The 13,600-nt window shown below is 29.0% G+C and overlaps 1 protein-coding gene across 5 annotated transcripts; it reads left to right on the top strand.

Annotated features, from left to right (window-relative positions):
• Positions 1–2,113: 2,113 nt before the first annotated feature.
• Positions 2,114–12,702, top strand: LOC137827935 (type IV inositol polyphosphate 5-phosphatase 3). 5 transcript variants are annotated; one of them, XM_068634309.1, is made up of 12 exons: positions 2,114–2,328; positions 7,604–7,696; positions 7,866–7,986; positions 8,176–8,238; positions 8,374–8,446; positions 8,570–8,674; positions 8,837–9,653; positions 9,999–10,183; positions 10,692–10,800; positions 11,608–11,747; positions 11,929–12,125; positions 12,342–12,702. In XM_068634309.1, exons 2-12 carry the CDS (start codon positions 7,664–7,666, stop codon positions 12,359–12,361), a joined length of 1,863 nt encoding a protein of 620 aa, XP_068490410.1. In that variant the 5' UTR covers positions 2,114–2,328; positions 7,604–7,663; the 3' UTR covers positions 12,362–12,702. The 5 variants fall into 5 exon arrangements, with proteins under 5 accessions (XP_068490410.1, XP_068490411.1, XP_068490412.1 ...); XM_068634310.1 differs by having other exon boundaries at positions 7,595–7,696; XM_068634311.1 differs by lacking the exon at positions 2,114–2,328 and adding an exon at positions 7,194–7,540 and having other exon boundaries at positions 7,595–7,696.
• The last annotated feature ends 898 nt before the right edge of the window (positions 12,703–13,600 follow it).

The following is a 13,600-nucleotide window of genomic DNA, read 5'->3' as shown; positions in this document are numbered from 1 at the left end:
TGAAATCGCAATTCAGTAATCTAACAAGTGTAATGTCAAATGCTCTCACTAGTAACAAGAAGCAATGCCATCTAATATTGCCCTTAATTAACATTTTGGAACACTTCCATTTTCGTGGACAGTCGTCACAAATCAAACCAACCTTGATTGGCGTAAAACAATCGAACAATTGACTTTGTCACATGCTAATGAATACGAATGCCATGATTAAAGAAAACCAGTACGTTTCTTTGTAACACTTGGCAAGCGTTTACACGTACATAGATTAATTAATGGAATTAAGCATAGCAAATATAATAAATTCATTATTTTTTAAAACCTAGGGAATCATATCCAAAGTAATAAACAAAAAGTTTCATTGTTTTTGATCTAGCAAATTGTTAGTTACATTTATAAAATGGTGTAAAGCTTAAACAATGAAGAGAGGTTCGCGGGCTTTGTGACACTTGTTAATGAGGAAACTTATTTTTTTTCCTCTCACTCGAAATTAATAAAAACAAACAAACATTTGCTGTTATGTCATGGAATATGACAACCCCTCACTTTCTATTATATAAAATTTATTATTATTATTGTTGTTTAATAACAATTATTTGGAGTAGAATTCAAGCGATTTTTTCATAGGTTCACTGCATCATATTCATATATTAGTTTTGAAATATTTTTTTCTAATGTATGATACAAAGTTTTCTACATGTGAATATTTCGGTAAAACTAGCCAGAGATATTATCATGACGTTCAACTTCTAAATATCTAAGAGAATTATTGATTAGAAACTAATTTTATATATAAAAAATAATTAATTGTTAGTGACTAATAGACATTTTGAATTTTTTTTTTAAATTAGTTTCTATTATTGTTATATGGTTTCTAAATTAATATAATTAGCTATCCAGATTTTAACTACCAATTATTTATATTCTTGGTAGCTAATTAAATATCAATTTAAGAATTATTTAACAAGAAACTAATTTAGAAATTATAAAATTTTTTAGTCTTTAAAATGATTTCTAATTTGGTTACTATAACAACTAATTATTTTTTGTTTCTAAAATTAATTTATAATCAATGATTTTCTTGTAGTGATTAATCACAGTGAATTTATTTTAATATTTTTAAAATATTAAATAATTAAAACAAAATTATTTGAAAGAAAAATATAAATTATTAAATATTTTTTATAATTTAATTATATATAGACCTATAAAATTAAAATTATTTTAATTTTTTAAATTTAATATTTATGGTCACTCATATAAATTTATTTAGAAAAATTAAACTTATTTATACTAATATTTTATTATCCAATTTTATTTAAATTTATTTTTTTATTTGAGTTTATATTTTAAAGAATTAATTTTAAATAATTTGATTTAAAATTTATAAACTTATAAATATTTTTTGACAGATAACCAACTTGTTACATAACGAGTAACGAGACATTGTAAACGGAAGGCACACCCTACTCATGTTTTATGGGTTATGGTAATTATGGTAACATTATACCTTAATTTTGTGAAGCCAGGTCCAAATTATTTTTTAAAAATCCAAAACAATAACAATAATTATAGCTACTTTAGTCAATAAAAGTTTTCTAATGTTAATTATAGAAGTAGAAAATAAGTATTGGCTTCATTTATTATTTTTCTTTGATATTACAAGTGGAAATCAATTAACTTTTGAATTTCAGAATATCCCATGAATATGACTTTTTTTCTTAAACATTGAAAAAAAATGGAAACTCTGAGAAACTTGTCTCACAGATCATGAATGAGAAGATTGTTTAGTGATGATTGTAGCAATTAAGATTTGTTGAGAACATTAGACATGTGTGTTGCTTCTGTGAGTAGGATTCCTTGCCTGGTGCTGTCATCATGTTCAAATCTTGTGTCTCTCTTCATGCTTCCACCTTCAAAGATGATGAAGAACCACATTCAAAAACTACCACACATTTATTTTGTATTCATTTGTCTCAATTTACATTTATGACACAAAGCAAGGCCACGTGTACCAACATCCTCGGGTCAAATCGACAAGATGTTGAAAGAAAGAGACCCTCCCACTCCCTTACTCATTTTCATTACTTAATAATTACGCCAAACATTTTCTTCTGCACACACAAACATTAGCTGCAAGAGAGAAAACACTGGACCGACAAGAGTAATTTTTCTCTACGTGTGTATATATATGTTACACAGCCACCTAGCAATACAATTTTAAGCAGTATAAACCTTTTGGTTTCTCTGAAGAAGCTTGAAAGTAACGATAGCAGCAACAGCAGAAGAAGCAGCACTTCCTCGGTCTGTCGATTGATCTCATATTCAGAGGTACGATGATACTTACTGTTCTTTTTTCTCTGTTTTCTTCTTCATAATCTTCTCTTTTTCTGTATCAATGTTTTACATCTGTAAAATATAAACTTTTGTGCTTTATCAGTTTATCTGTCGGTGAAGCAATTAATGAATACATGATTGAATATGGAGAGTAGAACTTTGGTTCTTCGAAAATCATTCATCATGCAAATTACCAGGATAGTTAGAATTACAACAACAATGTGATTTAAATTCAAGATTTTATACAAACATTGCTGACCCTGTTAATTGGTTAGATGATTTATTTTTATACAAATTTTCTAGAAAACACTTTTTTAGAAAATAAAACTAAAAACTATTATTGTTAGCATACACATAAGAATATGTACATAAGTACTAAAATTATAAAATTTGAATATATCTCATCAAATAAACTTCATAACCTTTGTATCAAAAGATAAGTAGACTTCATAACTTATAATTTAAAAGATAAAAACTGGTAAGCAGTGAATGAAAATATGTAAAAATAAAGGAGAAAAAAATGCCAAAAATCAATATATTTAACTGCAATACTGTCAAAGAGATATTCTGCTCCTTAACTATAAATATGTGAATTAGAGATGGGTATATTTAGTGATAACTTAAATTTATAGGAGAGAGGAGATATATGAAAAATTATTAAGATAGTGTTTGTTTCGTGGATTTGAGAGATTGAAAAAAAATGAAATGAGAAAAAAATTTAGAAAATAAAGCTGTTTGGATTTAAAAAAAAAAATCGAAACAATTTGTGAGTAAATTGATGATGGGGTGATAAATACGAAAATATTTTAATTGATAAACCATTTTATTTTTATATTTTAAAAAATCATAAATAAGTTATTTATATTGGTTAAAACACTATTCTCATTTGATTAACTCCGACTACAAAAATTATTAATTATGTAGCATTTAAAAATGTAAAAGAAATTTTTTCACAAAATTAAATTAAAATTAATTTTTTTTATAATATTATTATTTTATGAATTCATTTATTTTTATTTTTTACTATTATTATTCTATAATTTTATTATTTTATTTGTTATAATTATTATTCATATTTTTTTTATTAGTATTATTTTAAAATAATATATTTATAATATTTAAATTATTATTATAAATAATTAAATATTGAATTTTAATTTTATTAATATTATTATTTTATTTATTTTTATTATTATAATTAATACTATTATTTATTATTGTTATTATATAATTTTTTTATTATAAATAGTTATAGTTATATTTATATTTATTGTTATTTTTATTATTTTTACTATTATTATTTCTTATTTTATTAATAATATTATTAAATACTTTTATAATATAATTTATTTAATATTTAATATTATTATTATTATTATTATTTATTTAATATTATTTATTGTTATTTTTTATATTATATTATATTATATAATTGATTAATAATCAATTAATGTTACGTATAATGTACATATAATTAATTATATTATAAAATCATCTTTTATATGTTACTAATTGATGATATTATAATATAATTGAGTGTGTACTTTTAATTATATAGTAAAAAGTAATAAAAGAATTCTAATTTTTTTTTATGTATATCAACTATTTTTTTTTAATTTAATTAGACACCACGAACTTTTTCTCCTATAAATCTTTGCTTTTATTTGTTTACATACTAATAAATATATAAATACTTATATATCTTTTTATCAAAAGTTTAGGTGCACATATCCTAGCAGAAAAAGAAAGCTAATAATGACACCCAGGTCCAAAGTTTCATTTCAGATAAAATAGTAAACTAGAAACAGGGTTGTCCTTTTCATTATAGTTTTACGTCCTTTATATTATGGTGGTTTACAAATATAAAATTGTGTATAAATTACACACACAAAAAACACTATGATTAAAAATAAGAAGTGATATTAGTAAAGTATGATTTATAATAATATCATTACTATTTTTCAAATACTAAGTAAAATTGATAATTTTAAAAGCAATCTTTATGGATAACAAAGATGAAAAAGTTATATCTTTAACAAGTGCATGGACACGAATGAGTTACACATCTTTATCAATATTATGGCATCAAATTGACATTGTCCCACCACTCTTTTTCAGTTGTTCCTAATCACCCCTACTTATGGGTAATACTATCATTATACCACTTTCTTATATTTTTATGGGTTTTCAAAATTAAAGTAAAACTCATCAATAACATAGCCATGTATGTGTGAACCCTTTTATGTTCATTCTGCCTTCAGAACATTAAAACTGTAGTAGAAGTCAACTTTTCACATGCCAGACACAATAATGGTGCCAAAGTTACGAGCCAAATACTCCTTCTATCGTGGATCTTCCACATAAAGTTCATAAAAAAATTTCCAAAACAAAAACTATATGATAGACACTGGGATTATGTAATTGTTTTTTTGTTACAAATTAGATTACATACACTCTACCTCTCATGTGATGCATACACACATTTCAAATTCGATTACACAGAGTCGGTTACTTCAATGATTTATACATTCATCATTGTCTTTTTATTTTTATTTTATTATTATAATATCATAACCAATTATGTGAGCCATTTGTGTTTTCCACTATAAAAAAGTATGACAGTTACAAAAAACCAAAGAACTAGAAAGAGACGACAAAGATTGGCTTTTATGTCAAACACAATTGGTCAGTTTGTTATGTAAAAATTGCAGTTTTGGACCAATTTTGTTTTGGGAATGAATGGCATGGTGGCTATGGATATGAAAAAATGATTGTGTCTAGTACATGTCTAAGTCAATGTCTGAATGTAACATGCATGTGCCTTCTCTGAATCTTTGTGGGTTTCTTCATGTAATGGATTATAACTTAAGAAGACACAAAATAGATATGAGAACAAAATATTCCACTTTTTCCCAGCAAAGAATTTTTTTTTACGAGTTTTTACAAATGTTTATTTAAAATTAGATGAAAATTTAATACTTTTTAGTTTCCTTTTCTTTTCCAATCCTTTTATTTTTAAGATTCCAAACAAAGGCAAGTCATGGCCTTTTAATTTGCTTACTGTCGATCAAACTTAATTTTCATATTATTAGTTGTATTATTATAACTTTCAATTCATATTATTACTGCATTAATAATGAAAAATCAAAATAATGTTGAAAACTTATCAGCTTTTAGTGCCGGAATATGTTTTAGAAAACAAAACTTACATCAATTCATAAACTAAACTATAAGAAAAGAATTGTTTTGTTCTATAAAATAATCAATTAATTGAAGTAAACTGGTTTTACAGAAAATTGGATCAAACTACTACATGTGGATCCATTATAGTTTCTGGTCCTCGACATTAAGTCTCTGGGTACTTTAATTTGTATTCATCGTAAGGTTTTTTTTTTTTTTTTAATTTGGTTCTTTCTTGTTTCAAGAGTGATGTAAAACAAAAGAAAAAATAGATGTCAGAAAGTGTATTTTTAAAATAAATATATATTCAATTTTTGTCAGTGTCTTTCCTTAAATTTAAAAGCAAGCATTAACACTATTAGTATAATAATGCATATAAAATAGCTATTCAAAAGATAATCACCGTCCATTTGAAAACAGAAATGATTACTACAGACAATTAGTGTTGTTTCTTTCAACATCATTAATCTATAATTGAAAAAATATACATGTGACTCTTATCGTGCAACTTCCACTAATTCCAAAATTGAATAACAAAAATGTCTTTACGCATTTTAGTTGCTTTTCTGGTTTACTTTTTCTACTAGGTTTAATATATAATAACTCAATAATTACTGAGACGTTCTCCAATCTTGTTTTTTTTTTAACTACTTGTTGGTACCTTCATTGAAAGTGTGATGTGATTGAAATGGTGGGTTGATTTAATCTCATGATGAGTTATATTGTTTAGCACTTTCTAAGTCTATTCTTGAACCTAATTGGTCGAAGAAGAATGCAAAACTAATTTGTCCTTTGCCATGGACTCACCCATTAGTTGGGTGGTTGCTTTTCACGCGTACTAATTAATCCACAGATAATGAGTCTGAAAGAGAATTAACTTAATTAAACCAGTCAGTGTCAATTCTACCTGAAAACTAGTGGATCAATAGTGGTGATTGATGCCAAACAAGGTATTAGGACTTTGGTCCACCCTCTTAAACATTATTACTTCTCTCTTATTTATAGAACTTTCTTCCTTTACTTTACTCATACGAGCCTTATAAACATATTTAAAACTTCTCATACGAAGAAAGTCACTTTCTTTTTTCCAATAAAACAAGAATTCAACGTGAAAATATAATTTAATGTCATACATACAAATAATTTCATTAATGAATTGGCTGGTTGCATATAATGTTTTGGCCATCAATTTAAGTATTTTTAACTAAATTTGTTTTAAATACTCAATTTTTATATTTTAGATTAATACAAGATATAGAATAATAAGTAATTTTTATTGTTTTGATTGAAAATATATTAGATAATAAATAACTCCTCATTTATATCATTTATATCAATCACAATGATAATTTCTTTTGGTCACTATGGATAATGATGTGTAAGTGACTAAAGATTCAATATGAAAAAGAATAAAAGTTACTAGTCCTTTACATAAAAAGTTACTAGATCTATTAAATAATGAAGAGATATATAAATGTTTTAAATAGTCTTTAAAACAAAAAGAATTTAATAAAAAGGAATAAAAAGTATCAAAACTTATAAGCACATGAAAGATAAATAGACCTAATGTTTTTAGTGTAAGATTTTTCTCCTTGGCATGCCGTGTTAGGGAGGTTTGACATGTGCGAGTACGGTTGATCTAATTTATAAGCACAACCTCCAACTGACAACCTGTTAATGTCTGCAACTTGCTAAAGTCCCGTGGTTTTGGCCACGGACCACATTTTTCCATCTTTGGTCACGACGAAGTTTAATTCAACTATTATTATTTATTTTTCATTTTCGTGTGAAAGTGAAATAGATAAATATGAGCCATTAGATAACGATCCAATGATGTCATTTTTCGACTGAATGGATCCTCATTACTTCTTACGGAATAATCTCTAATGATGTGTGAATAGTCATGTTTTAAGTAGCAGTATTTGTTTTTCTTTCGAAGAATTCTATGTGAAAGTAAGCAATAATTATCAAAATAAAGTACCCTGTTTTTCTGCTTCAAGATCAACTAACTGATTTGACAATGTTTGCAACTGCTTTGATTTGTTTTCTTATGTTCCCATTCTAACCTTTCTATTTCTAGGTACTTCAGTTCATTTTTTGTCTTCCTTTTCTCTTTCTCCTCCATCCAAATATAGCCGATTTTAAAGTGATGAAGCAAGGATCAGAAGCAAACAATCAACAGGTATGTGTTTTTGTTTGTGTGTGTCTACTCTGAGCCTGTGCATGGCTTGTTTCTGCATGCTTGTGCGAGTGTGTCTTTGGTGTGTTGGGGTTAGTTGATCTTGAGAAAATGAGGCACAGTGCAAAGGGCTTCGGCTGAAATGTGCTTTTTGGGTTGGTGTTGCATGCAGCCCTTGTGGGCTAGAGTGGTTATGCGGAAATGGCTTAACATGGGTAGCAACGAGCCTGATTACCGTGCTGACCCTGATGATGATAATGAGGATGACCCTCAGAGTGAATCAGACGATGAAGGTGAGTCTATACAACTATCTTTCTATTGTTTTGAATATCTCTGTGAGTTTGTGTTTCTCTGTGTTGGGTTGAATTTTCTTAGAATATGGAAATGGAGCATTATGATTATGTCAAAATTATCAGAAACTTTAGAATTGAGACTGTACAACTCCTTTTCAGTTTGTCTGTTTCTGTGATCTGTCTGTGCAGGGTGGGGAAAACAGACACGGTTTGGGGACAGCAGAGGAGAAGAAGCTCCAATTGAGTCAAATGGTTATTATTAGTTTCTCCTTCTCATATATGCAATTGTAGCTTCTGAATTTCTTCCAATCTGAGAATTGCAAAGATTAGGATGCTGCTTTTCTTGTTCGTCTTTAACACACCGTCTAAATATCTAATGAACTGCAGAATTTCTTCCAAGGTTAAGGAGGCAAAAATCGTTAACTTTTAGGTCTCAATATATAAGCAAGAAGGAACTGAGGTGAGGCACTAGTCTTGTGTTTTAGCAAGAAAAGACTCTAATTGCTATGAATTGAAAGAGTAGAAAACATAGTTCGTTTGTTGGTATTTCTCATCTGGATTCTGGTGAATATTTGTCTCTCAGAGTATGTGTCGGAACATGGAATGTTGGAGGAAAGCTTCCACCTGATGATCTTGATATTGATGATTGGGTAGGCATTAACGAACCAGCTGATATCTATGTTCTTGGGTAAGTTGTACACTGTCCTTTATCATTCTTTTTATGGTTCTATAATATTTTGTATGTTCACATGAATACACATTCTTTACACAGATATTTTACTCTTCATATATGCATACGAATATTTGTTCCCCTTGTTTGACTAGAACATAACAAATTACAATGCCGCAGTCTTCAGGAGATTGTACCATTAAATCCTGGTAACATTTTTGGTGCTGGAGATACTCGGCCAGTACCAAAATGGGAAAACATTATTCGAGATACACTGAATAGAGTTAGACCAAAAGTTCCAAAGATGAAATCCTTCAGTGATCCTCCATCTCCATCAAAATTTAAGCCATCAGATGATGTGGCAGACATAGAAGAAGAAATTTTACTTGAAAGCGACAGTGACATTGGTGAGGAAGTGCATCATGTGGATGAAGAAGATCACAATGTTTATGATGGAGGGAGGGATAAGCCAAGCACGGATGAAGAAGTCTTGGCTTCAGATGCCGCTGATATTGGCAATGATTTACAGAGACAGTTTTCTGATGGAAAGAGGTTGAGTAGGCTAAATTGTTTCCGTGACGAAAATTTGTCCCAGAAAACGGAAACATCATCTTCTGAACAGACAAATAAGCTATCCAGAATGATTAGTGGTTCTGATAGGATTGGTTTGAGTTGGCCAGAGCCACCACTGCATTTGATATCTCGACAATTTGATAGACCAACTTCTTTTAGCTCCATCAGATCCTTTTCAGCATCAAAGTCTTTCAGAACATGTCATTCTTTCAAGCCAACCATGGATGACATAGCTTTTCTTGCTGAAATTGACCTCGAAGCTTTGATGAAGCGGAAAAGGAGATCGTCATATGTAAGGATAGTGAGCAAACAGATGGTTGGGATTTTCATCACCATATGGGTTCGTCGTAGCTTGCGTAAACATATTCAGAATTTAAAGGTGTCAAGTGTTGGTGTCGGTATTATGGGCTATATTGGTAACAAGGTCTTTATCCCTTTCTTTAGAATATCTTTTTTTTTCTTTTCTGCTTGACTTTCTAATGTTTGTCCCAGACACCTTTCTCTTGTTCCCTTCCTTATATAAAGTTTTCTGCATTACTAGCTTTCCATATTAGGCTCTTGTATATATTTTTGGCATCAATTGTGGACTGGAATACAGCAGGTATGTTTGGTGGTGCCACTGCCACATAAAGTAATATAGTGTTGTTAATATATGGTGTGCTCACCAATCAATGATAGGTATATTAGTCATGTTTTTGTTGAGTGATCTTGGCATCTGATCAGTGTTGATGTAATTATTAGATGATGAGAGACTTCTACAAATTTTCAGGGATCAATATCTATCAGCATGTCTATATACCAGACACTCTTTTGTTTCATATGCACCCACCTTACGGCAGGTGAAAGGGAAGTAGATGAACTTAAAAGAAATGCTGATGTTCGCGAAATACATCAAAGAACCCAATTTTATACTCTTGCTGATATTGGGGTTCCCAGAAAGATCCTTGACCATGAGTGAGTGCATGTTTTACATACCAAGATAAACTAAAATGTTTCTAGTTCCTGGAACTGATGCAGCGCTCCACCCTCATGCTCTATTTACCAAGTGCACTAAATTATCTGGTTGTAGGTTTTTCCATTTAGCACCATTACTGCTGTTGTTTTACCAAATTTCTGTATCCTTGAATTATATCATGCCCCAACATGGGTGTTGACATTGTTAATGTTAATGTCCACTCACACCTAAATTATTTATTCTCCTAGGTGAGAATTATAAGTGGTTTAGAGAATATGTAGTGAGAGAGATGGAGAAGTTTGAATGTTGAAATTGCTAACTTGATTTAAGCTAGGCTCATGTGTATTCCTTTTGGTGTTTAGTCGATGGAGTTCAAAAGGATGATTATTTGACTTTTTTCAATGGGATTGTTTTCATGATGATTATTCCCTTTAATTCTGTATTTACAAGTTTGGTCTAAAAGAACTATAACCACTTGATTGATTCCAATTTATTTGCACTTTGCAGAAGAATAATTTGGTTGGGTGATCTGAATTATCGTATCAACTTGTCATATGAGAAAACCAGAGATTTTATCTCAAAAAAGCAATGGTCCAAATTGATTGAGAAAGACCAGGTAATAGTTTTTTATATACTCTTACCCGATGTGAACTGCACAATCATATGCTCCATATCTGCACCTTTGATCAGAATATGGTTCCCAGATTTCTCTAGTAAGCCTTTGTTACTGATATAACCAACTTTTCTATTACCTGATTGGGTAATTTAGAGATTTATTTTACTTATGTGAAACAAGTATTCCAAAAACAAAGTACATCAAAATTTATTTGTTTCAAACTGTTGTTTACACTATTCTGAGTTAGATTTTTATTAAATTATCTATATTTATGTAGGTGACTTTACCCTATTGTTTGTTTGACACTCTTTTTGCGATAAGTGTGATGACCGTATAGTTTGTCATAGTTTATTAGCTTTGGCATCCTTTATCTAAAAGTGAACATTTGTGTCAGTTAGGACTTTTTTTAGCGATTTTATGAAAATAAAAATGTATGGTGATGATATTTAATCATGTATCCTTGTTGTAACTTAGATAACAGTATTCAAATGACAACAATATCTAATAACATGACATAGTGAACAATTAACATGTTAAGAAATGTTTAAGTTTAACTTAATCTTATAAAACTAATTTATAAAATAAAATTTGTATTCATTTATTATTAATAAATGAACTTTAAAAAGCGGCTTATCTCCAACAAATTATACAATTCTGAATGCTTCCAAGTTGGAGCAAGTTATCCTTGCCATTTTTCATTTTGGTATCACAAGATAGATTGATGTTGAAAGTTAGGAGCATAAAAAATGAACTTGAGTAGTAAGGTAGGTCTGACTGTGTATTTTTATTGACATCTTATTATGATAGCTTACAAAAGAATTGGAGAAAGGTGTATTTCATGGATGGTCAGAAGGTGCATTAAACTTCCCACCAACTTATAAGTATGAGATTAATTCAGACAAATACTGCGGTGAAGACCCAAAGGTTGGGAGGCGAATACCATCATGGTATGCTTCAAATTCTGTCAATGTCTGTTTGTATAGTTATGAGTTCAGTTCTTTTTTTTTTTCTCTTAATAATTAGAAAAGTACTTAATATGGTGTATTTACCAATCTCTTAACAATCTTGTTGGCAAAATCTTTCTTTATATAAGTGATCCTGCTTTGTAAAATTTGCAATTACTTTCAGGTGTGATCGTATTCTTTCATACGGCTTGGGAATGAGATTACTTAGATATGGAAGGAATGAACTCAAGTTTTCAGACCACAGACCAGTGACGGCCACATACATGATTGAGGTTGAGGTGTTCTCTCCAAGGAAGCTGCAGAAAGCCCTGACTTTCACTGATGCAGAGATTGAAAATGAAGAAGTCATGGCAAATTTAGGTATAGTTGAAATTTAGCCAAATAATCTAGACAAGTTTCTTTTCATATATAAACATACCTCACTTGCCTGAAATTTGAATGAACTGAGATTGCAACAACTATCTTTTGTCGAGGCTTCATGTTTTTTTCATTAAGATGAATATATTGAAAAGCTATAAAATAATACTCCTGTCCTGACATACACTTTTAGTCCATAATCTCTATTTTCTGGTGCAGGGCCACTGTATGAGTTCTGAAGCATTTATTGAATTTGAAGGAACAACATTGCAGCTTCATATTGGATTTTTCATTTTACTTTTACTCAACATTTTACAGAAAATAGTTGTATGATTTTTGTAAAGTATATGATGAATAAGATGTAAAGCTTGTTGATAAATTGGGTATATCCAATTCAACCGAGTCAGCCTACTAACAGTGAGGGTTTGGATTAGTTTGCATAAAGTTACAAACTTCACTGCAGGCATTGCATTAAAAAGAAGATATCTGCAGTGTGATTAGCATTGTATGTAAGACCTTTAGTGGGAAGATTTCTGTATGCTTACTAAAATAAACAGAATACAAATATGTGTTAGATCAATGGCAATTGCAACACGCAATCAGATGATACATATGCAGAATGCATAAGATAAACTTTCTTGTGTTTTATCTAAAATTATACATTAATTATATTTATATTTTATCTTTTATTTAAGTAATGGGAAAGAGAAAGTTAAGTTTGACAAAGTAGAAATGCGATTGTGATGATGAGATCCCTATGATGTTGCTTCTTCATTATTATTATTTTTATTTTACATTTATTTGTAGGCTTTGTATTGTGTGGGGTAGAAGAAAAAGGCGAGTTGGGTTTCATAAAATAAGAATATAGTTGTGATGGATGGAACTCATTATCATACTGATATCTAAGATTGAGTTTTAAATTTTAAAATTCAAATAATTTTATTAAAATAAATTAGCGTGATAAAAAATACATCCAACTCCACTTTTCTTTATTAATATATAAAGAGACAATATTTTTTATAATTACTAGTGGAAACCATCCTTCATTCGTTTGTGTATCTACATTTTTCTCTTTTATTCGACTTTTATAATGATAGAAATTTAACATACGTACAATTTTGGATGAGTCGAAATTGAAAAACAAAAATTAACATGTAAAAGAAAAATGATGAATTAATTAAACAACCTCTTTTTTTCTTTTTCTCTAGTTTAAATCTCTCTTCTTTTTCAAGCTTTTTCTCTTGACAATTTTGAGTGTCATGATGTTCACGTTGAAGTTAGGATTAACTTGATGGTAGATAAAAAAAATGACTTTATCAAATAATATAGTTGCTTTAATGGAGTGAAGAAAATGATTGAAAGTGAATGTTATTTTATTTGATATGTTAGATTTGATGCGAAAATAGGTGTGAGTATGTTTCTCTTTCTTTATGTTATTACTTTAAAATAAAAAATTAAATGAAGAGGAAAGGAGTTAA

The sequence above is a fragment of the Phaseolus vulgaris genome, chromosome 7 (genome assembly GCF_000499845.2).
Source record: "Phaseolus vulgaris cultivar G19833 chromosome 7, P. vulgaris v2.0, whole genome shotgun sequence".
Classification (NCBI taxonomy): domain Eukaryota; kingdom Viridiplantae; phylum Streptophyta; class Magnoliopsida; order Fabales; family Fabaceae; genus Phaseolus; species Phaseolus vulgaris.
This window is presented reverse-complemented; position numbering and strand designations above follow the sequence as displayed.